Consider the following 26,309-nt stretch of genomic DNA (forward strand, 5'->3'; position numbering starts at 1 on the left):
GCGATCAGTGCTGTTAAGGGTTGGCTTGAGAGTTCTGGTCTGACACTTGCGGAGGAAAAAACGGAAGCGGTCCTTATCACCAAGCGCCGTAAAAGAAATTTTGCCCGTATTCAAATTGGGAATCATATCATCACTTCTAAGGCTGCTATAAGGCACACGTGCAGTATGTCTATGACAAAGCATCCACTGCGAGTGTGTCCCTGGCAAGAATGATGCCGGACGTGGGAGGGCCACGGCATGCTTCCAGGTTGCTATAGCTAGGGTAGTGAGTTCGATCTTGCTCTATGCAGCTCCAGTTTGGGAAAAGGCATTGCAGGTTACATTTAACGGTAACAAACTGAGTTCAGTCTACAGAAGAACAGCCCTAAGAGTGTGCTCGGCATTCAGGACTGTCTCAGATGCTGCAGCATTTGTCATTTCTGGAATGATGCCCATTGACATCTTGGCAGATGAGATGACGAATATATATAATGCGAAGTCTATCTCTCCTTTATCGCAGACGAAGAACGCTGAAAGGGAGAGATCGCTAAATAGATGGCAAGAGCGTTGGGAACGCTCGGGAAAGGGTCGGTGGACACACAGTCTCATCCCTGCCATCAAGAAGTGATTGGAGAAACGGCACGGTGAGATTAATTATAATCTTACTCAGTTTCTCACGGGGCATGGAGGATATCGCCAGTACCTGTTCAGGTTTAAACTGGATACTTCACCCGACTGTCCAAACTGCGATGGAGTCCCAGAGGACCCAGAGCATGTACTCTTCCACTGCCCAAGGTTCGTGGAGGAAAGGAAGAACCTAGAGGAGACTCTAGGAGAGGTGCTCGTACCAGAGAATCTGGTGCGAAGAATGCTAACATGTCGGGAAGACTGGGATGCGATCAACTCCATGGTCGTATCTATCCAGAGCAAACTGCGAAAGGCAGAGGAGATCAGAAAAGCGCGGTTACGTACGCCGCGTAGAGACGAAAGGGGACGAAGTTAAAATGAGCTGACTCCGCCCTGTGATGTAATACCGTACGGTGGTTCCACGGGGCTTGCAGGGATTCGGGAGTGGTTTTAGTGGGTAAGAATCCCGCACGCTGGCGTGTCCAAGCCAGTGTCTTTTGAAGATTTCCACCTTCTCAAAAAAAAAAAAAGACAGGAGGTTTGGCCCCTGAAAGGCCACGCATCGCCCTAGAGGAGAGACAGCTCATCCGCAGAGAGAGATAGGTTGGCTTCAGGGAGTTATGTTCCGCGTCAGTCTATCCTGCAGTGCACTTCTTGTCGCTATCATGGAAAGGAAGGGTTTTGTTACATCCCAGTCCCTTAATCGGCGAGGAAAACTTGCTCCGCTGAAACCAATTTCCGCTATTCTGTCTATACGATAAGGAGGGTATAGCAGTCTTCTATATATGTCGGCCATGGCCAATACGTCTCTCCATCCAAGCATTACGGCCCATGCCACTCTTAATTTTGGGCCTTTACGTGGGCCTAAGTAAGAATCTAATATAGCAAAGGAGGCTTCAATGACCCACACCTAGCAAAACAAAGTTGACATAACATGACCTGATTTATTTGGAAGGATTCTTCTATATCACCAGTAGTACCTGGATCCTTTCCGTGAAAGTTCAAAGCTAATATCACATGCAAAAGCCTCGTCTAGTTGAATCACTTAGTTTCAAATTTGGTATACCTCTGTGACCTACTTCCACCATCCACCACTAACCTTAATCCAATAAGCAACGAGCTTTATTTATGCAACAAATATGTCCTTTATTTTATTCCCAAATTCAATATTGTAAGCAGTTTCCCCACAAAATCCCCAAATTAAACAAAAACGTTTGTTTTTCACGCGTGCAAACAAACAAACATTCACGGAAACAACATTTAATCAAATCGTAATCCCATCAACTTTCAATTGTAACTCTGTGTTCGTCGGTATGAAGTGAGTGATTGCCTTTCAATTATTTAATTAAATCGACAGTGCATCGGGACGGCCAGGAAATTACAGCCGCAGCACAAAGCCATTTAATCAATTCAATTCAGTTTTGGCTTTCAAATTAAAATAATCGGAGCCACCGCCACTGAAAACTTCTCCCAACTTTTGGTTTTCCAACTCTTTAACCTTTATCTAGTGGTGATCCCATGTAACTCCAGGAAAAGCACGAACAGGACACAATCCAAAAACGGAGACAATATGCTGGTCGACAGCTTGTGACGAAAAAATGGGAGTTGGATATGACGAAGGGATCAATGGGGATGGGAAGCAGACCACAGCTGGAGGGATGGAAGCTGACTTTGCGTTATCCAAAACTTTAAGGTCTCCGACTGCCGTCCATTGACCCAACTATCACTTGAACTAACTCCAATTCCACCTTCCATTCAACTTCCAACAAAACTGCAGACGATTATGCGTTGTTTGTAATTTAAAAAGCTTCCGCTATTCTATGCAGGTTCTGGGACTTTTTTGGGCTATTCAACAAGATAGATTGCCTGAAAACTTGCTCTCCCATTTTTTCGGGCTACAAAAGGAACGTGGACTTTATCCTGAATCCCATTTTCATACCTGCACAGGAATTTGAAAGTTTTTCAACACAAACTACCCTTTCTCATCTATGATATCCCATCTGATTTCAGTTCCGGGCCAGACTTGGCTTTTAGCTGGAATTTGAGTCCTTGAGTCCTTGCCTCTGTGATTTATCGTTATCGAGATTTCATTATTTCCACAATAAGCCGCAGACCGTCGACAACCATTACATCGCAGGCATGTCGAAGAAATACATAAGTATGTAGGGGTGTGCACACACAGGATACAGGATACACAGTCATAACATGCACAACTTGAATCCTTGATGTTTCTGAAATTATCGAATTGGTTCCGAGTTTTTCTGTGCAAACTTCTTGTCTGTCCCACTCACTTTCAGGCTCTCCAGAATGTTCAGGACGTTTTCTAAATGGTTCAAAACTTATCGGGAATCGAAATGTCGAAAAAGTTCGTCCTTCAGATGGAAGACTCCCAAATTAAAACTCCTGGGATTAAGGTTTTTCACAAAATACAGTCAACGAGAAAGTTATTGGAAAACTCATCGAAATTCACAAAATAAAGTCAACTTGATACTCACGGGCCGTGGGAATTGAGTTGGTACTCGGCTAATACTATTATTGGGAAATTACCTTGAGTTGAGTCGTCCGTTTCCTATATTTTCCCTTCAAAATTAAACTAGTTACGAGCGCTTTTCCAGCTCGTCTAAAGGATATTGCTGATTCTGTTTATTTGAGGTAGATGTAGCTAGAAGACTTTCTCTTGAATTGTTTATTATTATTCTGTTAAGAGGAAGTCGCAGCGCGACATTAACTATCGTATCTCAAGCAAGCCTAGAACCTCCAGCTTTGCATCTGGTATTAAGTGTTCTCCTAGGTGCATCGACCTACTTTACACAAGTGTCAGATACTGTTCTAGAATATGTGTTGAGGTTTCATCACACTCCATACCGAACCTACAGACAGTGTCCGTAGATATCCCTAGCTTCACTAGGTGATAGTTTGGTCGGCAGTGATCAGTGAGAGTTTCCACTATGATTCAGAGGTTTAAGCAATCCTTTGTGTATGGGTTTGTACCCCCAATAAGTACCCTGCACTGCTCCATTCCTGGTAGCCCCACCCAGCACAGTTCCCTCAACCGTTTCTCTCCATTTTTTAATGTCATAGCCATGAACCCGTTTCTGATTCCACAGAAGGGTTCTAACCCGTGTAAAGGCGTCCCTGCTCCCTTCTTGGCTAGCTCGTCCACTACCTCATTTCCTTCCAACCAAACATAACCTGGAACCCAGAGTATCTAGACCCTATTGAACGAACCAAGCGTATTCAGTCTTCCAAGGCATTCCCATACTAGCTAAGAGTTCACCTGGTTAGACCTAAGTGCCTTGATCGCTGCTTCGCTGTCAGTTAGAATAGCAATTTACTACCCCCTGTAGTTTCTTTGGAAATCAAAGGAGGGCCAGTTGTCTGTGGCGTATATTTCCGCTTGGAATATGCTAGTGTGCTTACCCATTGACTTCAAGTTTGAACCAGTGACCCGGGCACCCGCTCCCTCTGCTGTGAGGGATCCGTCAGTGTTCCAGCCATGTTCTCCCAGTTTACCTCGTTACTCCAACATATTTGAAACTTCTTATCGAAGTGTAACCTCGTTGTCATGTTATCTCTTGGTATCAATAATTCGGGGCTCCATCAAACATGAATATTAATCTTCCTTCGATTTAGGCAGCTCCCCGCCTTACTGATACTCCCGGTCATCCTGGAGATTACCCTCGTTGCCTGGATCTGTATGAGCACATGAAGAGGCGTTTATCACAGAAGAACCTCCAGGGATGCCGATGGGCATGTCTTCATTGCCCCACTGATACACACGCAAGCCAGTTTCTGGAGTTTATGAGATTCCCTGACTTGTGTTCTGAGTTCAGTTCTTTCTGTCAAGATTACCGCCCCATAGGTAATCATTGGCCTTACTATTCCGAGGTATATCCAAAGTAGTATCTTCGGGCTGTTATCCCACTTTTTCCTGCTATGGAGCTACAAGTCATTAGAGCCTTTGTTGCTTTCCGAGAAGTGTTTCCGACATGCGTCTTGCAGAGTGATTTTTAGTCCTTCTTTTAGATAATGCAAGTACCACTCACCTGTGCCACTGAGACCTGTCTCCTTCCTGACGTCTGATATATTGATCTCAGACGTGCTTTTGCTTTTCCCTGCTTTTTGAGAAGTGGTCTTTGCTGGTCGTTGTCCTAGCAGTATACCAATGTTGACCTTGAATCTACCGGATAAGGTCCCAACTTCTCCCTTGTTGGATATAATCACCTGGCTCTGACTATTACGGAGATATGCTTCCACCTGGTTAACAAGTTTATGTGCGGTACGGAGTCCTGCTTGTCTATTGGATTTGGGAGGTGTATTTCGACTCTCTACTCTAGATCTCTAGCGTTTTGTTAGTAGTAGGCTCACCTCGTACAGGGTGTGGCTGTTACCACTCACTAACGGTCTTGGTAGATGAGAGGGTTGCTTCCTGGAAATCCACACCACCCACCCTGGAGACAGAAGAGAGACAGTTCAATCTCAGAGAGAGATAGGTAGCCCCCGGGTAGTCCAACAAGATTAATACGGAAGCTAAGACTTTTCATTCCCCAAGTGTTAAAAGGTCACAAACTTCCACCCGCGATCATATTTACGGGCGATCAGATCGCCGCCGAAGCGCGGATTTTGAAGGCCTCATCAAATTCATGTCCCCATATGGAGAAATCCGTAGAAGGCATACTTACCGACTCATTAGAAGGCTCCCAATAAGTGCCTATGGTTAAGTCAGCCAAAAAGGAAAGTATGACAACTCTCAGCTTGGAAAAAATTGAAAATCTGAATACGGCCGTACACGGTACTACAAATCTACCCGTAGACGGAAAAGGAAAGCTCGGCAGAAGGGAACTTCAGCCACTAAGGAGGAAGGACTACACCCTGAATCTTGCCTGTCAGAACCTTACCAAGAAGAGCGGAAAGGTTTAACGCCGGTATGCGAAAATGGAGCCAAGCGGCCTGGACACCGTGAGCCTGAGAAGGCTTCAAGTCGACGGCAGAAGAAGGCACTGCGGAAAAAGGTGAATTACTTTGGAAATGAGGCCATGGTCGAAATTTCACCGCTAGATGCGGAAGGTGGAGACAAACTGGTAACCCCTATGAGACCCAAATCGGACGCATCACTTCTGTCAGCGGTTTTGCCCCCATGTACCGTGAGACCAACACATCTGCGGTGGGTAACACTTTACTATGCTCCACAGCAAGGCCTACGTCCTCGGATCCCGTAGAGATTTGGACCGGCGTGCCGGGAGATGATTAAATCAGCGAGAGGAATCTCAACAAAGCTGGAGCTGTGCGCGAAAGATAGTACATACATACATTCGCTGTTAGTTAACCGAAATGGGCGAGTAGTTGTGCGTCGAGGTCCTCATCGAATCCTGCAGCTTGCTGGTCGCATCTTCGCTGACGCTGTGTCCAGAAAGCTGAGTGGTTAGAGCACAATGCTGTGGGATTCATATCGTGATTTGAAGTCGGATACCAGTCGACTCAGCTGCGAATGAGTACCTGAGTCAACTCAGGGTGTTAATCTCGGGAGTGCGCAATGCTGACCACATTGCCTCCTACAGTGTATTACTGTAGTGTACCGTTACGGTCCTGAATGAAGTGTTCTAACACACTTCAAGGCCCTGATCCAATATGGATTGTTGGACCAACGATTATTAGTATTATTATCTTCGGCGACAAGGCAAAGAGCAACCTGTGCACGTTCACAGCACCAAAAAACTAAACTCGTAAACCCAGAATGCAGCTCCATGTCGCCTACAATATACTATCCTTTGAGCAAGCGCCATTACCGTGTCGGTCCTCCGGGTATCGCTGAATCACAAGTTAATCCGACAAGAACTCAAACTAGTGATGGCAAACACCTCAAACGTACACACGTATGGCTACAGGCAAGTGGATGTAAGTCTGAGACTGCGAACAACTTTTTCATGGTGTTTTGTTGTAGCGGACATCAGCAGTTCCATATTAGGCGCATACTTCCTAGGCCACTATGAATTGCTGGTAGATCTGCAGAGCAGGTCTCTTATAGACCTCGCAACCTCACTCAGGTCTTCAGGAAAACTCGCCACCCATCATCATTTTTGAAGCCGATCCTTGCATTCGCGCGCTTTTTCAAAAATACAGTAACAAACCTACCGAAAGTAGTCTCTCGCAACCAGGTAAGCATAATGTACGGCATTACATCCGCACTACTGGCTCTATCTTGTCTAAGGAGCGTCCATTACCACCCCGAAGCTCGCTGAATTGAATTTGACATACTTTTAAAACAAGGTATTTGCAGACTGTCAAATAGCTGCTGGTCTTCTCCACTATACATGGTCCCAAAGACCAACGGCTAATGGAGACCATGTGGAGATTACAGACGTCTGAATGCTCAGACCATTCCAGATCGCTACCCCACACGACTCATCCACGACTTTGCGCATTACGTCGCTAACTACCGTGTTTTCACGATCTTAGACTTAGCCAAGGTTTACCTCCAAATCCCTGTAGCTCCAGAAGATATTCCGAAAACGGCAATATACACGCACACCCTTCAGACTCTTCGAGTTCTGTTTGGTCTGTAAAGTGAGGTGCAAACTTTTCAGACGTTCATCCACTGTACTTGGATGATATTTTGGACGCATCTTTTCCTGAATCCGAGCATTTGGAACATCTCGAGTGCCTCAAGGAGACGGCCGGTCCTATACTTGACGTTGAAAAACGCAAATTCCTTCAGCAGAAGGTAAAGCTTTTTAGCCACACAATTTCTCCTGAAGGAATCCACCTAGATCCAGATATGGTTCATGCCATCACAGACTTCTCGCAACCTAAAACAGTTAAGTATCTGCGAAGATTTTTCCGCATGTTAAATTTCTCCGTCGTTTCTTGCCCAAAGCCGCACAATAACAAGCGATCCTTGTTTGGACAGAAGACCAAAGAATCACGCGTGATGGCATGGTCTACAGATACCGTCCGGGCATTTGACCTAGCCAAATGACAGTTGGCGTATACTACACACCTGTCATTTCCTCAGCCAGATGCACCCCTGGCCGTATTTGTCGATGCCTCATATATCGCAGTACCAAAAGGTGAACCAAATTTCGCAGCTTCTTTTTCAAGAAATTGAATACAACTCATGGGAACTACAGTATCTACGATTGTGAGCTATTAGCCGTGTACATGGCAATCAAATACTTCTAATATTCCCCTTCTGGGTCGTTCACAGTGTTGACGGACCATAAGTCTCTTACCTTCGCTTTTAATCAGGAGCCCGACAAAGTATCTACTCACAAACTTCCTTTACCACCGACAATTTTTCGACAATCGCCGACGAACAAAAGGATGACACAGTACCCCAGAGTCTTAAGGACAATCCCAAATACAAGTTTCGGGAGTTTCCCCTCTTCGGATCAGCCTCCTAAGTACTCTGAGAGACGAAGCAGTATTCCATGCTGTACACGATCTAATGGACTCAGACATTCGGAGAACGAATGGGCTAATCACTAGCTTGTATTTCTGATTCTCAATGAATAAGGATGTTAACTCCTGGGTCAGATAGTTCTTCGCGTGCCAAAAGTGTAAAGTCACCAAGTACGTACAGAAAAAAGTAGATTCATTCCCTCAGTCTACTAAGCGTTTTCACACGATCCACATCCACATCATTGACACCTTGCGAAACTCGCACGGCTTTAAGTATTGCCTCACAATGATCGATGGGTTCACGCGGTGGCCTGAACAAGTACCTCTGGCTGACATTTCCGCATAATCGTGTGCCGGGGCCCTTTGTCGAGAATGGATCCCCGCTTTGGAGTTCCGGACGAAGTCATTACTGGTCAGGGAATCCAGTTCGAATCTACCTTGTTTCCGGAGTTAGGCAAACTCCTAGGCTTCAAACGCCATTGGACGACCACTCGCTATCCAATGCTGGATCGCTGGAAGCTGGAGACCGCTATAATGACACACGATGACACGTAAGTCCTGCTTTTCATTCTACTTGACCGTTAGCTCCTAGCTCGTATATGGAGAGAACTGGAGGCTCCCTAACGACCCTGTGTTCTATAAAAGTTCAGCCCTTTCGAACACCGGGCGTTTGCGCTTGGTCATCGTGATCAAGCTAAAATCATCCCCCGCCATTCCATCATTCTTCGACGCAGGCTAACAAATGGATTCACATGGAAGCCCTTGCAATTTCCATACGGGGGGAGCACTTCTTTAGGCTTGATGTCGACGGAAATCCAAAGATGGTCTCTGTGTTCAGGGGACTGAAGTCTCCTAGACGAGATTCAATCTGCGTCCTTAGACCTGGCGGGATAAGAGCTGGGTTTTTGTCGCTGAAACCCAGTATCAGCTGGAGGTGGGCCATTTCTCATTAACTTCATCCGGTGGGACCGTTGATACAAAAGGAACTTCGACCATGAAAGGCAACTTCAATCAATTTAAAATTTATTTCTTCTTGGATTTTGATCTGACGTGCAGTTCTGAAGTGAATGAGGCTAACTTCAATAAATTAAGGGTTTGCTTTCCAACCATATAATTAACCTCTCGGAGTGCTACTTTGCTACAAAGCCCAACCATATCCAAATAATTTTATCACCAACTGCAAGGAGCTCAGATTTTCCCCGCACTACTTCCACCAATGTTATTTCCTTTCATTATCTGAATAATGTCTCCTAGAAATGAAATGACTTCGTTGGTATCAACCCTCTTACAGAGTTTTCCTCATTAGTTGATTTTCTTCTCATCTTCATTTTTCCCTTTTTTCATTACAGGACGAGAAAAATCAGTTGCTGATCACAAACATATGGCTCAAGTTGGTAAGTGTGTTTCGACCTGTAACGCTTTTATTGAAATGACATTCGATATCGTCAACCTTATAGGTGTTCGTCGACTGAACTCAAAGGATAATTATATCCTTATTTTTCTAGCACCTTTTTGTTGACTAATGAGAATTGCAATGAAAATTTTCAATTGATGTCTGTGGTGATATTCTAAATTACCCATAATTGACGGAGGGAACAGATGGTAGGTAGGTAGGTATCAGTTGCTGCTCCGAGGAGCCCAATTAGCGCTGATGCCACAAACTCCTAAGACCGTGACTGTTGTTATGGGAGCAGGAGGGAGAGTCCAGCCGGCTCGGATCTTCAGAGCCAGCCAGTAGCATTCACGAAAGAAAGCAGCTCCCCCATCCTGCAGCTAGAAATTTCTCTGAGGTCGCCAAAGAATGGTTTACCCAGTGTCCGCAGGTTGACTCTAGCCAGAGCTTGGCAATCGCAAAGAAAGTGCATGAAGGTTTCCCTTCCTCCTCCGCAGCGTCGGGAATGCGAGTTGTAGGGTATGCCGAGCCTAGCGGCATGGTCCCTTATGGGCCAGTGCCCCGTGCAGACCGGCGTAATCTTGAATGCATTTGCACGCGTCTGGCACAGGAGCTCTCGTGGTCGAACTATGTTATAAGCGGGCAAAATTCTCCTTGACTTGGCACAGCTTGTAAGCCTTCGCCATCTCAGGCCCGCGGCTGCTAGGTAGCACGAGTAGACTCGACCCCACCAGCCTGGAAGATGTCGTCGCTGAATACAAGGCCTTGATGGCCGCTTGGCTGTCGGTCAAGATAGCTATGTTACGCTTGGGGCTCGAATCACGCTCGAGTCATCGACAAACTTCCAATATCGCCAGTACTTCTGCCTGGAATACACTGGCGAAACCTGGGAGACCATAGGACTTGGATACACCGTGTGTATTCGAGAAAGTCCCCGTGCCGACTCCATAGGCCATCTTTGATCCGTCCGTAAAGAATACTGTATCATAGTTTTGCAACACGCCGCCGGTTTTGCACTTTGTCCTGGTTACAGGACACAGCAAAGTTTCTCGAGAAGTTCAGCTTGCGTGTGACATAGTCCGTGGGGGATGCCCAGCTTTCCCGGGGTATTTCATCTAGGATGTTGTTGTGGCCGTAGGACTTCGCTGCCCAGCATCCGGACTCACGTAGTCTGACGGCACTGCATGCTGCAACATATCTAATGTGGAGGTCTAGGGGGAGGAGATGCAAGAGTACATTGAGAGTATCTGCCGGCCAGGACTACAGAGCCTAGGTATCACCTGCACACGCAGTTCTTTGAATCATATTAAGCTTCGTTCTATTGTATTTTTTCTTTAAAGCCTGCCACCATACAATAGAGCCGTATTTTAGGATCAGACGCACTACAACAGTCTACATCCAGAGAACCATCCTCGGGCGGAGACCGCATTTCTTTGAAAAGGGAGGGAGTAGATAGTTACCATAAATTTCCAACTATGAACTTTAGCGCAAATTAAAAAGGTATTCATTCCGATCCGTAGGTCTTATAATTACAAGTCCCACTTCATTAAAGAAAATACTCCAGAAATCGAAAAAAGGAGCTTCAACCTACACTAAAAAGGGAAGCAAGCAAACCCACTCTGTGTCCTTACAATTAAGTGATAATGCCGGTGCTATCAGAAGAACCCAAATGTTAAGGTCGTCCTTCTTTGTTGTATAGTAAGTTACTGAATAAGGACTATCCCACATCCAAATAAAATTCTCCATTTATCCTCCAGAGCTGAAAAACACATACCTCTGTAAAGCTCAAATTATTATCTCCGAACTGCAAACCAACCTATTCAAAGGACTCCTGCTCCTCGCAAACCTGCTACAATTCAGCCTTTTCAATCCCAAGTGTACTTGATGCCACTTTTACATCATCTTTTTCAAAGATACCAAGCAGGGAGCCACCATTCACACGATGTAAATACTCTTTGATTGCAAAGTTTGCAACTCCGGAGTCATTTACAGAATTATTCCAGCACTGGGACCATAACCAAGTTTCCTACAAGGATAGCAACAGGTCAGGACAACCGCAGAGAACTATAAAAATTACAATTATGGCGCTTCTTCCCAAACATTCGAAACTCGCATCAACGGCTTTATGTTATTCGCTTTTTATTATCAGTTCATGATATTTTACGATAAAGACGAAGACGAAAGCTGTAAAGGTTTTATTTAAAGACAGATCCCAACTAGGCGGCTATATAGTGGGGGACGGGGCGTCCTGTTTGGGGGTTGCGGAAAGTTTCCGGATAATTTGGAGAAATGCCGATTGGAAGCAAGCAGGGAGCGAGGGTGGAGATTAACTTAATTGTTTTTCCAAGTACTCATAAATACAGACCCATTTAAGTTTAAATGGATAATTTCCAGTTGGTATCAGAATGAAATGAAGGAATCACACCAACATTGAAACCAATTTCTATATATATATTAGGTTGTGGAAAAGTAATGTCGTATTTTGTCAATAGATGGCAACACTTAAACATGTCTTGTGTTATACTTATCCCATCGGGTCATACTACACGGCGATTTGAAGATGACAATCTGGGCTACAGGGGTCTCTTTGACAGTTTTGTTATCGTACGTTTCAGTCTCAAGTTATAGCACGTCAAAGATGGAGTCCACCAAGCAAGAAATTCGTCATATTTTACATTTTTACTAACTGAGAGGTAAAAATGCAACGAAGGCGGCTAAAAAAATTGTGAAGTTTATGGGTCCGATATTGTAACGATTCGCACAGCACAGCGTTGGTTCGATCGATTTCGTTCTGGTGTAGTGGATGTCAAGGACACACCCCGTACTGGTAGACCAATCGTCGTAGAAAGCGATAAAATCGTCGAAATCATCCAAGTAGACGGGCATGTGAGCATTCGCATGATTGGCCAGGAACTGGCTAAGGTCCGTAAAACCGTTTGGAACCATTTGCAGAATATTGGATTCCAAAAAAAGCTGGATGTTTGGGTGCCACACGAGTTGACGGAAAAAAATCTCTTGGACCAAATCAACGTCTGCGATGTACTGCTGAAACGGAACGAATTCGACCCATTTTTCAAGCGGATGGTGACTGGTGATGAAAAGTGGATCACGAACTACAACCTCAAGCGAAAAAGATTATGGTCGAAGCGCGGCGAGCCGGCCCAAACCATCGCCAAGCCCGGATTGACGGCTATGAGCTGCTCAACTATGGCCAGACCCTCAATTCGATATTCTACTGTGAGAAACTCGAACATTTGAAGCAGACAATTGACCAGGAGCGACCAGGATTGGTCAATAGGAATGGTGTTCTGTTCCACCAGGTCAACGCTCGGCCTCACACATCTTTGATGACCGGCCAGAAGCTACAGGAGCTCGGGTACGATGTCCTATCACACCCACCATATAGTCCGGACCTGGCACCAAGTGATTACCATCTCTTCCGCTCCATGCAAAACGCTCTTGGTGCTACTAAGTTCGCCTCAAAAGAGGTTTGCGAAAGCTGGCTGTCTGAGTTTTTTGCAAATAAGGAGGGGGTTTTATAGGAGGGGGATAATGGAGTTGCCTTCTAAATGGCAACAAGTTTGCGACCGAAACGGCGTATATTTGACTTAAATCGGATAATTCTAAGTATGTTAAATAAAGCGTTAAAATTCGATCACAAATACGACATTACTTTTTCCCCAACCCAATATTTTTCTGGTTTTTCATCTTCACTAAATGATCCGAAAGAAGGAGATTTCCAACATAGATATAAAATTAACTTCACTCAGTGAGAGAAGATATTAATTATCAACTAGAGGGGAGAACCATACTGGAACATTCAAAGAGTGGCCGAGATTTCCCAACCTATTCCCCGCAAATGTTCTCGAGTGTCGTCTGGGTCCTATAACGGGTCGCTTACGATGCAGGGTGTGACGTCCCTGAGGTCCCCGAGTAAGAAGTTCTGAGCCCCTAGCTGCCAGTATACCTGCATCCTAATTAGTAGCCTTGGGAAAGCCTCTCGGTGAAGAGCGAACCGCGAATGACCAGTATACGTTGACGTCGATGGGGGGATGTGGGCCTAGCTCTACAAAGGTGTTAGTTGTGACGTGAATCAGGAGCATCCCTTTCGGGACGCCGGTTGGGTAGTGTGAATTGAACCGGTGTTAGTAGACTGCGTTGCCCCAAGTGAGCGCTAATTGGTCCGTTAATTCCGGGATAAGCTAAGCTTAGGTCAGGCCTCAGGGAACTGGGGGAGGGGCTGTGTCCCCGAGGGCACACTCGTTCGTGACTAGTGCCGCCCGCTCCCTTGCATACGATGTGTTGGTGAGTTTTCCATGGAGAATAAACCAAAACCAACTACAACAAAATCGACGAAATAACAGAAAAGGAGGAAGAGCTGAGTGCGTTTGGGCGCAGCACAAAAATGCGTCGTTCACCGTGGCGATCAGCGAAGGTAGCAGCGAGGGCTGACATACCCGATTTGACACCGAGACGCCCAAATAAGGAGAAAATCTTACCAAGTGGCGCGACTGACGGTGCGGCGACGGCAACTACACTATTCTGTAGTTCCGAAAAAAAGCGACGTCAAAATCGCTAGTCCTGAGCAGGTCGATGAGAACACGAAACTAGTGGAAGTGCAGTTGACCGTCCTAGCTAGAGCCAAACAAGAAAGGCTCATCAGGAAATGTGCAGCAGTGGTGAAGCGTATGTGGTCGCACCATTTCTCCAGAGGAACATCAGCAAAGGTGTCAAAAACGGGCTAATGGAATTGAAGGAACTATTGGATCGTATCTTCTTCTACAGAAGATCGTGGGAAGCAGCGGAAAACGATTGGAAAGCAGAAACAGCCGCACTCCCCGCCGAGAAAGTATCAAAGTAGTTTCCAGGGTCCAAAAAAAGGAGGCGAAGAAAGATAAACGGAAGCAACTGACTACGCCGCCAGAGATCCATCTGTCCAAAGACAAGGAGGCTGCAAACCAAAAGCCAAGAGCCGAAAAGACGAGGAAACGAACAAGGACTAGACCTTTGGCTCTGCTCATCAAGCCGACGGAAGGCAAGACATTTGCGGAACTCGTTAGTGAAATCCGCTACAGGATGAAACCTGGAGACAACGGAGCAGAGATGTTTTCCATACGGTAAACGAGGGGTGGCGGAGTACTCGTCGAACTGGGTGCGAAGACGACTAGTAAAAGTACGTACTACGAAGCAGTGAAGGGGTTATTGGGGAGGAAGCTCTTGATTCCAGCCTAAAGCCCATGTGCTCTTTAGAAATTCGGGATCTTCACTGCCTCACAGAAAAAGTCGTAATAGAGGAGGGGATAAAGCGTGAATGTCCAGAAGTAACCAATGACCGAATAGGTGTCACCTCTGTAAATGCTCGAGGTCAATGACTCGTCGTGGTGGAAGACCCCGAGCAATATGCGAGAAAACTCCTTAGCGTCGGGAAAATCAAAATTGGATGGGGAGTATGCAGGGTACGAATGCGGATAATAATAATAATAATAATCGTTGGCGCAACAATCCATATTGGATCAAGGCCTTGAAGTGTGTTAGAGCACTTCATTCAAGACCGTAACGGTACACCACAGTACACTGTGGGAGACAATGTGGTCAGCATTGCGCTCGCCCGAGATTATTACCCTGATTTGACTCAGGTACTCATTATCAGCTGAGTCGACTGGTGTCCGACATCCAGTCACGATAACAAATTCCTCTGCCCCCAGCGAGATTTGAACCGCGACCTTCCGCTACGACAGCCTAGCGCTCTAACCGCTTGAGCCATCCGGACACGAATGCGGATAGTTCCCAACAAATGCAGCAGATGTCTGGACTATGGGAACATCTCAGCAACTTGCAAGGGACTGGAGTGGATGGCAGCTTGCTGGAGATACGACCCGATAGGTGGCCAAGGAAAGACTTGCAACCAAATCGAAAGTTGGGTTCTCTGCTGGGATCGTGCGTGTCTGATGAGACCGTCGCACACTTTACGGGGTCGGGACGGTGTCCAATCTTTAGGTCGGAATTGGAAAGGGCTAGGGTGCAAATAGCATTATCCGCATTTTATAAATTAACATGCACCAAAGTGTAACCGCTCACCAATTGCTAGAGCAGTTCGTTGCGGAGGTAAATCCTGATCTAGTGCTAATCAGCAAGCAATACCGAAACAGGGACCCAGCTTCATGGCATCTCGACTTATCGGGCTCCGTTGCCATCTGGATTCAGAACGACATTCGACTGGGTGTTCTTGCTGAAGGCCGCGGGAATGGGGTAATCTGGATTCAGTGTTAAGGGATAAAGTTTTTTAGCATTTACCTGATGCCATATGAGAGGATGCCGGACTTTCGGCTTGATGCTCTGGAGAACGCCGTTTCGGACACGGAGGGACGAATCCTGCTGGGCAGTGATTTTAATGATAGGGCTCTTGAATGGGCCATGCCTCAGCCAGCCTCCAGAGGGAAACGGAGTCTGGTAATGGCGGCGAAAACCGGTCTCATAATATTAAATACCGCATCCACGCCAACTTTTCGGCACCCAAGCTTCGAATTAAGCATCTCTAACATCACTTTTGCGTCGAAATCTCTGGCGCCATCGGTGGACGGGTGGCGTGTCCTGGAAGACAACGTTCGAAGTGGTTGACACTACTTGCCGGCGCGACGCTCCCCCTGCGTGTGGAATGTTGCGAGGGTGAGCATTGAGGACTTCGTCGAAGCTCTTGGAGCATGCAGAGCCGCACTGGAGGGCGTTCCGGGGGTGATAGCATTGCAGTTGACACCGTCATAAATTCAGTGATGAGCCTGATAACGACGGCGTGTGAGGCTTCCATTACCCAGAAGGGCACACAAGCCTTCTATATACTGGTGGACAGCAGAAATTGCCGACCTACGGAGGGAGTGTCATAAGCTCCGCCAAGCAAGCAGGAGGATTCCCCCCAGACATGGTAACATAGGACATTGAAGTAGGACTTTCAATGGAATAAAAGGATAATAAGGGGCCGTACAATTTGTACTCCGAGAACAGTTTTTTCGCCTAATTTTCACCACGGGCCTTGCTTGATTGCTAATACCTCCTGGTACTTACGTTCCTAATGAACACAGCTGGCCCAGTTTTCCTAGCGTTCACCGTGAGTCCATTACCACCCGAGACAGCAACTGCGGATTACATGCAGAAATGCATTCAGGCATTCATATACTGTGATCGCAAACTTGCGGATAATTATTATGGCTAGGTCCTCGGCAACTGCGCGCCCGAAGACCTTTGTGTCCTCCAGTAGCTGCAGGCGTCCTTTTGCGGGAACATGGGAGTGGAACGCTTTCATGGAGGGATCCCTTAAGACACTCAGCTTGAATAGACTTGCGTCTGACCCACTCCAGCGTGTGAAATATCCAACTGAGTAATAGCGGATCGATTCCACTGTCTTACTGCGCCAAAAATTGCCCTTTTCTAGTAGACATGTTGTCTAGAGGAAAGCGGCCACTTAGGAATGTATACATCACTTATGAGCCGATGTCCCAGTCTTTCCGGTCCTTTCAGGAAAAAGGAACTCACAACCGTGTAGGAGGGTTTCCCTGGCTTGGGAAAAAATATCACTTTCACATCACGCCAGCTAATTGGAATATAAACGTGTGCTAGGCACCTACGATATATATTTCGAATATGTAGACCCACAACATTCATTCCTTCTATTAGTGGAGAAGAATGGGGCCACCCGGACCCGCGGACTTCCATCTTTAGAGCGAATTAACTGCCCATTTTACTCGCTCCAGTGCTACTTCTTTGTAAAGTTAGAATCCAGTCTCACGGTTGAGTGTTGTGTCCACTTGTGGGCTTTGAGCTGAGATTTTAGATTCTATCTGGGAAGTGCATTTCAAACAAATGGTTTGCCGTTTATTCAAAGCTTTTGTGTACCTCCCGCTCAGATAACCCAGCTTCTGGCTACGCCCTTTAACAAGGTTCAACTGTGAGGTTGCCACAAGAGAGTTAGTCTCTTCACAAAAGCGTCTCCTGGATGGTCGTTTAGTCAATTTTATACGCTTCTTGTGGGTCTTCTGAGCCTCTTTGTACCGATTCCGGCCAGCGGCTTAATGAGACTTTGGAACTCGGCTTGTCGTTCTCCGCTCTTCTATGCTTTTTTGGTTTATTGAATGGCATATCTTCACGGAAGCTTCCCTCATGCTAGTCCTCGTCTCGCCTCGTCTCACTACCTTGTAGAAAGTGGATTCATTACCTATATTGAGGTTATACATTTCAGGTTCTGTCAGATACACTAACAATCTCAATCCTATCGCGTTGATGTTATAGCTTCCGCAGCATCACATCCTGTTTTAACTCCCATGCCTTTACTTTTGTCGTATTGGATATCTCTGATGAATGTTTCAAAGGTAACTTTGTTTGCGTCGTAGGCGAAATGAGCAGAATGCCAAAAAATGTCCTTATCTCCTTGCTGACTTTTCACTGTTGCTTTGGCCGTTGTGGTATTGCCATCATATTAGCCATACACGCTAGCCTGGAGGTATTTTAAAAGCACCATGCAGGAGTGGGGTCGATCACTTCCGTCCGCATACAACAGGTTAGCATGTGGGAAGTTTAAGCCCCTAACTTCCTTACCAATAACCCATGGTTCTTACACGGGGTATATAAATGACTTGAACCTAATGATCCGTCGGCTGATAAGTTCAGTCGACGCAAATTTATTCAGGAAATATGGCAACTCATCTACGCGTCAGATGAAGATGCTCTGGGTTGTACTCTCCTTCCGAAAGCCTTTGGAGGCGATACTTGTAGCGTGACGCTCTCAAGTTAGTAGTAGAGCCGGCAGTCCTTTGGTTCTCGAATCTTCTTAATCGCCGGCTCTTTCTTCACTCGCCTGCAGCATCTTGGTGGAGGTGTTGAGATTATTTTGGACGCCAAATTCTTCCAAAGCTTCAGCACCATTACTCTCCTTTTCTGGAAGCCAGAGAAAGCACTTTGTGAACGATTGCAGGTTAGAGACGCTTTTCGGGGTTAGCCGCGTACCCTTCTGCACATCGTTGAGGAAGAGCAATACTGTCTGAGCCATTCGTTTGTGTTTGTGACAGTAAAGTTCAGCCGTAACATTATACGGTATACACCAACCGACTCAAGGCAAGGATGCCATCCTTATGGCTAGAAGGAGTTTCCTCTTAAGCCGGTCGCACTGCTCAGTATCGTTATCGGATGGATTGGTGCCATCTATTCATCCATCGGCCCCATTGTCTTGGCTGCAAATGAAGAAATAGCCGTTGCCGGCCGAGCCCTTTTTGCTGCCTTTTGGGTCGAAAAGTTGCGAGCCTCTGAGGATCGCTGCCGGTTCGGTTTACCCTTAACCACAGGTTCTCCGAATGCTCCTTTCGCATAAACCTTATCACAACGTTGTGGTTTGCCCGGAAATATTGCGTTACCAGAAGACGATTTGTCTTAAAGCTGTTTTCTGCGCGAACACATTAGCTTACCCGTAGGCAAGACTTTAGCCTCAGTACGTGGTGCTGACTAGAGCCCAAGTTAGGTGTGGTGACAGAAGGGGCTTGCTTCGGCACATCTGTTAAAGACCGGGTCCTAATTGGATTGGTGCACAATAAATGGGGAATCTGTGCCCAGACTCAGGTTCCCAGCAATGAGCTACGCTCCCTTACCTAGGATGAGATCGCCGCCATCGAAATTTAGTTCTGGGTTTTGTTTTTTTTTTTAAGGAAACCTTTGTGATTTTTCATAATCAGCTGCCATAGTCTTAGTTTTACCGGGGGAAGTAAGTCGATCTCGGCAAAGCCCTTGTTTCTTGGGACGAGGCTAGTGGAAATTGGGAGGCATCTGGTACCCAGAGTTCATACCTTAGCGTCAGTCACTATTCAGCCTTCGGCACGCTAGTTACACCTTAGGTTCAGGTTTTGATTACGACTTAGCTTCTGGTGTCACCTCTTGATCTTCCATACTGAGCTCCCCCGCCACAACAAGGTAGGTTATCGTCGAGGGATTTACTGGCTTAGAATTACGGTTGCTCACTGCCTACGCTAAAGCGAAGTCGATTAGACTCTCTTACGAAAAAGCTCCAACATTGAAGCTTACCAGTCAGGCACATGCGAATGTTTGCAAGATCACAGCGAATTATTTGAGGCACATGTCAATAAGGGCGAAAGGTAAGATCATCATGTACTTCCTTGACGGTTGCTTAGGTTGGACAGTAGGAAGATCACTCTTTGGCGACCTTAAGGAAATTTCTAGTTCAAGCCTAAAAGTATTGCTGCCTATCTCAAATTGGTGTCTTGCCATTAATTCCGAGCAAAATGTGTCGGCTTGGAGAACCTGCGCAACCAAGTGACCTATTCGGTTGGCGGGCTGGAAATCCGGAATAGAGTTGTTTCGTCGCGGTACTCATCTATCATTAATTTGATGGTTAGCTCGAAGATTTTTCGGGGGTTGAAAGGATCGAGATAGATCTACAGTTCTCCGGAAGGAGAGAATTTTGTTTTTTTTTTTTTTGGGATAGATGTTGACAGGATGGGGCTGATGGAGGCAGAGCACTTTTTAAGGATTGTCGAAGGGATTTTTTCAAGCTCGATCGACTTTTTGCTTTTGCTCTGTTGAAGTTAATAGGCGGGACTGAACCAGTAAGTCCGTTTGGGAGGAGAGGGTATTGGACCAGTCCAGTCGCACTGTTCCTTGGGGTAGTTAGTAGGCTTGGGAGTAAGAATGCTACGATAGAAAGAAGTTAATTGAAGCATTTACCTCAACTTGAAAGCGTTGGTCAAGCATGCAGAAAGTGGAGTGGTGGGCCTTCGTGAAATGGTTAGCAAGGATGTTTGTTTTTTGGGGTATCGAGATCATGGAGGTCGTTTTTAACTGAGGAATACTCCCAAGAATATCTATTCCTAAATAGTCTCCGCTGTAAGGTTTTCTTGTAGTGAGGGCTTTGAATATATCCGTCCTGGTGGCAGATAAGGTTAAGGAAGTTGAGGGACCATATTGGTATGAATTCGTCACATACCATCTGAATTGCTAGTACAATACTGCCAATGGTATGGTTAGAAACTTACTGATTCAGAGGGAGTGGGAGTTTTGAGATCCTGGCTTTGAGGGATTGGTTTATAAGCCACTAGTTGGTGTTCCTGAAATCCGGACCTTTTGGTGGACACTGACACGAGGTACAGTTTCAACGAAAGGGGTTATGATTAAATTGGGATTTATGCTGATGTTATTGCTTATAAGGAAGTGGTTGAGGTATGTAGTATGTATGCGACCATCATTTGTGATTTAGGGGTATAACCAAAACCATTTAAGTTGTCCCCTAACATTAGAGAACCAAATTTGCCAGTTGATCGGGGTTGGTCTGTACAAAAAGATTTGATAGTGGATAGTTCGTTCGGATCAAAGAGTTGGTTGAGATAGTAGAGGAAAATGCCATACACGAAGCTGAAGGTAGTTGCGATTGAGGGGATGGTAATCTCTAGGTATTTACGGGCATTGGCCAGAAGAAAGAGCTGGTTTGGAAGGAATTTGTCGAAGACCAGGTTGCGCCGGTAAAATATGCAGGGTTTACCTAGAGTGGTACCCGACCGACTATTGAGTTGATGTTCAACTGGATGATCCTAACATCCGTGGTTTGAGGCCATAAGGTCGATCATCGTGTGGAACAGTCATCATGAACTGCCGGGATTCCTCATCGAAAGTTCGGAGATCCTAGATGGGTTCGATGGAAGGTAAATGTGGGGCCGGGTGGCTTGAGTTGCCGCTGCATCCATTATAAAATCTCTATTAAAAGTCGTTCAAACTACTACTTTTAATACGTGTCTTCATGTAGAAATCAAAGAGGTAAAAACAATCCTGAGCACAGTTCAAAGGATACACATAGCAACAGAGTCTGAATGCAAAGCATAATACCATTAAGCATGAATGCAACTGTAACCGACCAAACTCCTGCAATTTTCCCTCTGAAATGCTGAAATTTTCCGTTTTAATTAGCAAAAACAAAGGACTAATTCAAGTCCTGCCTCACCAAGCTTAGCATTAGCTGTGAAATTACCCGAATACGTCAACCACACTCGCGTCGAGGACTCTTTGATTTCAGAGTAATTGTTCACAACACTTGTAGGTAAGTGTCCTTAATTTTCCCCGTTTTTACTATATTTAGTTTATTCTTTTCGGAAGCAATTTGCGTGAAATGGGAAAAATTCACGCTAGCAAGCGTAAGACTCACTCCTGCCAGTGCAGCGCAAAGGCATGGAGGAGCGCTCGAGACCCACCAAATTGCAGCGGATGTTTGTTTTCATATGCAATTCATGCACTCCAGCTCCACATTACAGCGCTATTTCCCACAAGCGGGCACAATTAAGGTTTGAAGAATCTGAATCCGCTGAGAGTACACATGGAAATTTTAAAGCTGCTTGGGTTCAACTTAAACGATTTTATCCTTAACCGCAAGAAGCAAGCAATTAAGTGAGTGGGGGAATTCCACCCAGACAATAGCTAACGCCCGAGAGTGCGATTAGCCTGCACTTGTGGTAATTACTAGCCATATTCAAGGGACATAGAGTTTAGGAAGAATTGGACATTGTAAAATTGTGCTCAAGAAGGAAACCGTAAGGATCGACCAGAAGTAAATAAACCTTCTGGAGCTGGGAATTTCCTCCTATTAAGTTCGCACTAAAAACTTGAAGAAAATTTGGTAGCCTTTAGCGTTGTCCTTGCCCATATTTTCCGGAAGGTCGGTTCGCTACAAAATCAGGATTCGTTCTAACACCATTAAAGCCATTGCTATCCAAATAGCGCTCTAACTTCCCATTGACGCAACAGACAATTCTCCAGTCGTGCCCTATTGTTCCTTGACCTTCATGGATGGGGACTGTATAACACTTTATTGGATATTGAAATAAATGGCCAACAAGTACCTCTGCCCATACGTGCTCCTGGCCACGTACAACGGAGCCACGGAGCAGGTACAAGTGTTAAGGCATAAATCCATGACAGGTGCATACAAGTAACAATCCCCGAAATAACGTAGACACGAACTGGACCAGAAAAAATGGATGCTGTTCATCAAATGGGCTGAAAGCTCGCAAGTGATTTATTGGAAGCAATTTCTGTTCCTTTCTTGCGTGTATTCGATTGTTGTACTTAGCAAATATCCAGTGGGGGCTGTAGATTTCCGATAAAGACATAAAACACAATCGAAACGATTCCTTCGCGGATTAGATGCTTATAAGGATATTGGGGGAATGGCAGGGACGCCAGCGTTTAGTTCCAGACTAAGCCACCCTTTGGAGTGTACCGGGTAAGCACTGAGATTGTGGAGGATTCCAGCTGGTTGGAAAATTAATTTGCTGTTATTGGGGTATTTATCGATCCACTCGTTTCATATCGAGCAGAAGAGCTCAGTTTAATAACTTCATCACGTACTCAATTCAATAGTCAATGTTTGTTGCTCCCGGATTGGATCATGTTCTGAATTTGTTGAATGGCACTGTTTATCGGTCTAGTGGATTTATAGGACAATTTCGTCGTAATAAAGCAAATAGAAATATATTTTTTCAATAGGATTCGAGCGAAACATATTTCAATTATAAATTTATGTACCAAAGTCGAGCAGCAGAGGTCTTTGAAGGTCCTTTGTCAACAACTATAACATTGCTATACGTCAAAGGCGGGAAAATGACACATAGGTTTGCAGCTACTAGCGTAAGTGTATGTGTCGCCGCTGGTAGATTTTCCGTCTATTAAGAATGTACCCACCATCCAGCTCAACTTTGTATTCTGGAGAAGAAGACTGTCCAATATTTCTACCCCTTCCACTTAAAGTTTTGGTGAAATACTAGATCCAAGCAATAAGGGGACATTTGAAGCCTAGTTAGTTACTGAACCAGCAAAGTTTTTCCTGTGCAGCAAAGCTTTCATCCGCTGCGGTACCTGCAGAAGAACCTTAGCTGTACTGTCGGAGCTATCGTCCAACGGAAGGTTGAGGTAGACAACCGACGAAACTTTCCCGGCCGAAACGTCTCCCAACCCTGAAATCTCGATATTACTTGCTTTTTCCTTTTTGACCGACGCCTAAATCCCGCGTTATATAACCACTCTGGCTTCCTGATCGGTCGAACTGCGTACTGGACGAGTCTGCCCGTCCCTCTTTCCTACCTTCACAACAGCAGTAGAAGGAGCAGTACTGGAACACGACAATGAATTTTCCGCATGCTGACCACCTTACATGGATGCATGACTGTGAGATGTGGCCCTTTGAATATTTTGGATTGGAAGATTTTACGCTTATTCCCGTTTTTTCAGTTTGTGGAAAGCGCAATATATGCACAGATGATGACTTCGGAGTAGTATTGTATCAGCATTGTCAGCAAGTTGAGGGCATAGGCCACAGGAAACACTCGATCCCCTTTTTCCTGTCTCTTTCGAATTGGCATTCTCTTCCTAATGCTGAAACCTAATAAACTCAGTCTTACCCAGGCAGAACACATCCCATGTCTGTTCTTCGAGAACTGATCGATTCCACTTACAGTAACGAGCAGGATTCTCCAACATTAGATTGCCAAATCCATTTTAGATAAAGGAAGTTAAGGTAGGAGATTGGTCCCACAACCTTGAGAAAAGAAGGATCGATTAGAAGGTCCATACTTGTTTAGAAACAACACACTACACAGCACAGCAGCTAGGAAGCGTGCTGAGGCAACCAGTAGGATAGCCGTTTCATTCGCGGACCACGCGATACTGCATACTCGAAATGCGTTCACCCACCCACGTGATCGTCTTAGTGAAATCCAGCCAGAGGAACTCCACTATTTGCAGAGAGAATACTAGCCAAAACCCAGTCATCCGATCTTGGAAGAGATCAGTTATGCAACACGCTTAATGATGCTCCAAAGCGAATTGAAGGACGACGCAAAACGTGTAACACAACATCTTGGGTTAACTCTCAAGCATTGGCCCTTCTAGACCGAAGATGTAGTAACCGCGGCACCTCAATAGAAAAGGAAATTCCGGCTTTACGAAGGTCAAAATCGTACAGAAAGAGTCCGAGATGTTTGGAGACCTCAGATTCATTTTCCGCTTCAAAACCCATCGTCGGAAAGTCACTAACTGACCAGCAAAATTGTCGAGCTTAATTTTTCGCTTCTCCTATGATTTTGACTGCATCCATCCATCCTCCCTTAAGTTTCTTCAACTCCCTCGTGAGAAGAACCCCCGAGTCACCCTCCCATAAAAATAATTGTCTTGCTCTTGTAAAAATGCAACGTAAATTTAGTCGATACTTCTGCGCAAAGTTACAACAGTGTTTGAAATTCACACCCATTACAACCACCTCCCTTTTTGGATATATCCCTAACGGCAAATCGTGAAGTATCTCATTGCGGTGGAACCCCTAGTTTCAGCAGTGTGTGAGATTCTCACCAACGAAAACCAGCCCCATTTCTCTGCCCATATCCCCTCGTGACCACCCTGAAGTATTACTGAGGGTCCGATAACTACGTTGAGGGCGTCGTTTAACCTCCCTTTTTGTATCGCGACTCTCGGACAACAGAATATAACACTCTCCGGATCCTCGGGTGTAGCGGCGCATTCGAGATCGCCTGGGGACAAGTCCAATCAGAAGTTAAAAGTACTTCCTGTATCCGCCGTGTCCGGTGAGGAACTGTATTCGGTGGTAACTCAACTCTCCCTGTTTTTTTAGGCCTTCTTCGGAATTATCCCACCATTGCTGCCGTCTCCTGTGTAGTTCCTCCCTAGTTCCCCCCTAACTTAGCGGAAGTCTGCAGTCACAGCGGCCGGATTCACCCTCTTTCATCAGTAGAAACAGTGTGCCTCATTCGATAGGAGAGGCAAAAAAAAGATCCTTCCCCAAGAAACATATTTCCTTACCGGACATTGTCCTATATGCGCCCGATAACCTCGTTATGATTGGTTGTATGCTGAACTCACCCTTCTCGTCCTGCAGAGCTCCTACCTAGATAGGAGCTGCGTAAGGCAGGATGGATTTCATTATCCTTGTGATAAGCAATCAGTGTACCTCCGATTAGTCAAATTAGAGGCATTCCTGACATCCAGCGTACAGCACTTGCCAACAGACGATGCCTCCCGAGTCAGATCTGCAATCATTGCAATTGCATCGACCATAGAACGCAGTTTCCGAAATCCATACTGGCGCTCCGAGGGCTCACCCCCTAGCGATGAACGGAGGCAACCTGTTGTATATTACCGTCTCCAACATCTTTTTTATAGTGTCTAAAAGAGAGATAGAGCTATATGAATAGGGTGTGCCAGGTGGCTTTTAAGGCTTTGAAACATGACCAATCTCTGCCTTTTCCACTCCACGAAAACATGACCAATCTCTGCCTTTTCCACTCCACGAAAACACTTCTTTCACCATGCCTTGACTGATTTTAGGAACTCGAGTTTTGTTCGGAATCCTGTCTAGTCCAGAGCCTTATTATCTCTCGTAATTCCTCCCCGATAATCCCGCGGATCGAGAAGACGTCTTGTTGAACTTTTGGCTGAAAGCCATTTTCTTTTCCTCGCTAATGTTGTACCAGGAGAGGCGTAACAGCTGTAGCCATGTTTGTTCTTGACTTTTGCCCCTACAAAGCCAACTTTCGAAGATACCGGTCTTTCATGTATGAACTCCGCATGCCCATTTGGCCACGTTTTCAGATAAGTCTTTCACAAACGTTACACTATCGTAATTTCGGTAAGGTTCGTAGATTACTACCACGTGCATATTCGACTCTCGAAGGGTTTGCAAGAGCAGGTCTTGAGTTGTCTCGCAGTGGTTGAGGCTGATATTTCTGTCAATGCCATTTGACTCTATGATTCAGTGAGCTCCTGTATGCTTGTCACCTGTTACTACCTGCAACGTGCCGGTCGCCCACTCCCTCTTTCCTATAAATCTATGGATCCTCAGTGCAATCTTTGATAAGATGGCCCC

At 45.7% G+C, this 26,309-nt stretch overlaps 1 protein-coding gene across 2 annotated transcripts in view; it reads left to right on the plus strand.

Annotated features, from left to right (window-relative positions):
• Positions 1-26,309, plus strand: part of LOC119657913 (neuronal acetylcholine receptor subunit alpha-7) — a 641,515-nt gene that overhangs the window by 302,714 nt on the left and 312,492 nt on the right. For both annotated transcript variants that reach the window (XM_038065097.1, XM_038065099.1), the window contains one exon: positions 9,354-9,398. In XM_038065097.1, the coding sequence (XP_037921025.1) occupies positions 9,354-9,398 (45 nt within the window). The remainder of the gene's footprint in view (positions 1-9,353; positions 9,399-26,309) is intronic.

This window comes from Hermetia illucens, chromosome 5 (genome assembly GCF_905115235.1).
Source record: "Hermetia illucens chromosome 5, iHerIll2.2.curated.20191125, whole genome shotgun sequence".
Lineage (NCBI taxonomy): Eukaryota > Metazoa > Arthropoda > Insecta > Diptera > Stratiomyidae > Hermetia > Hermetia illucens.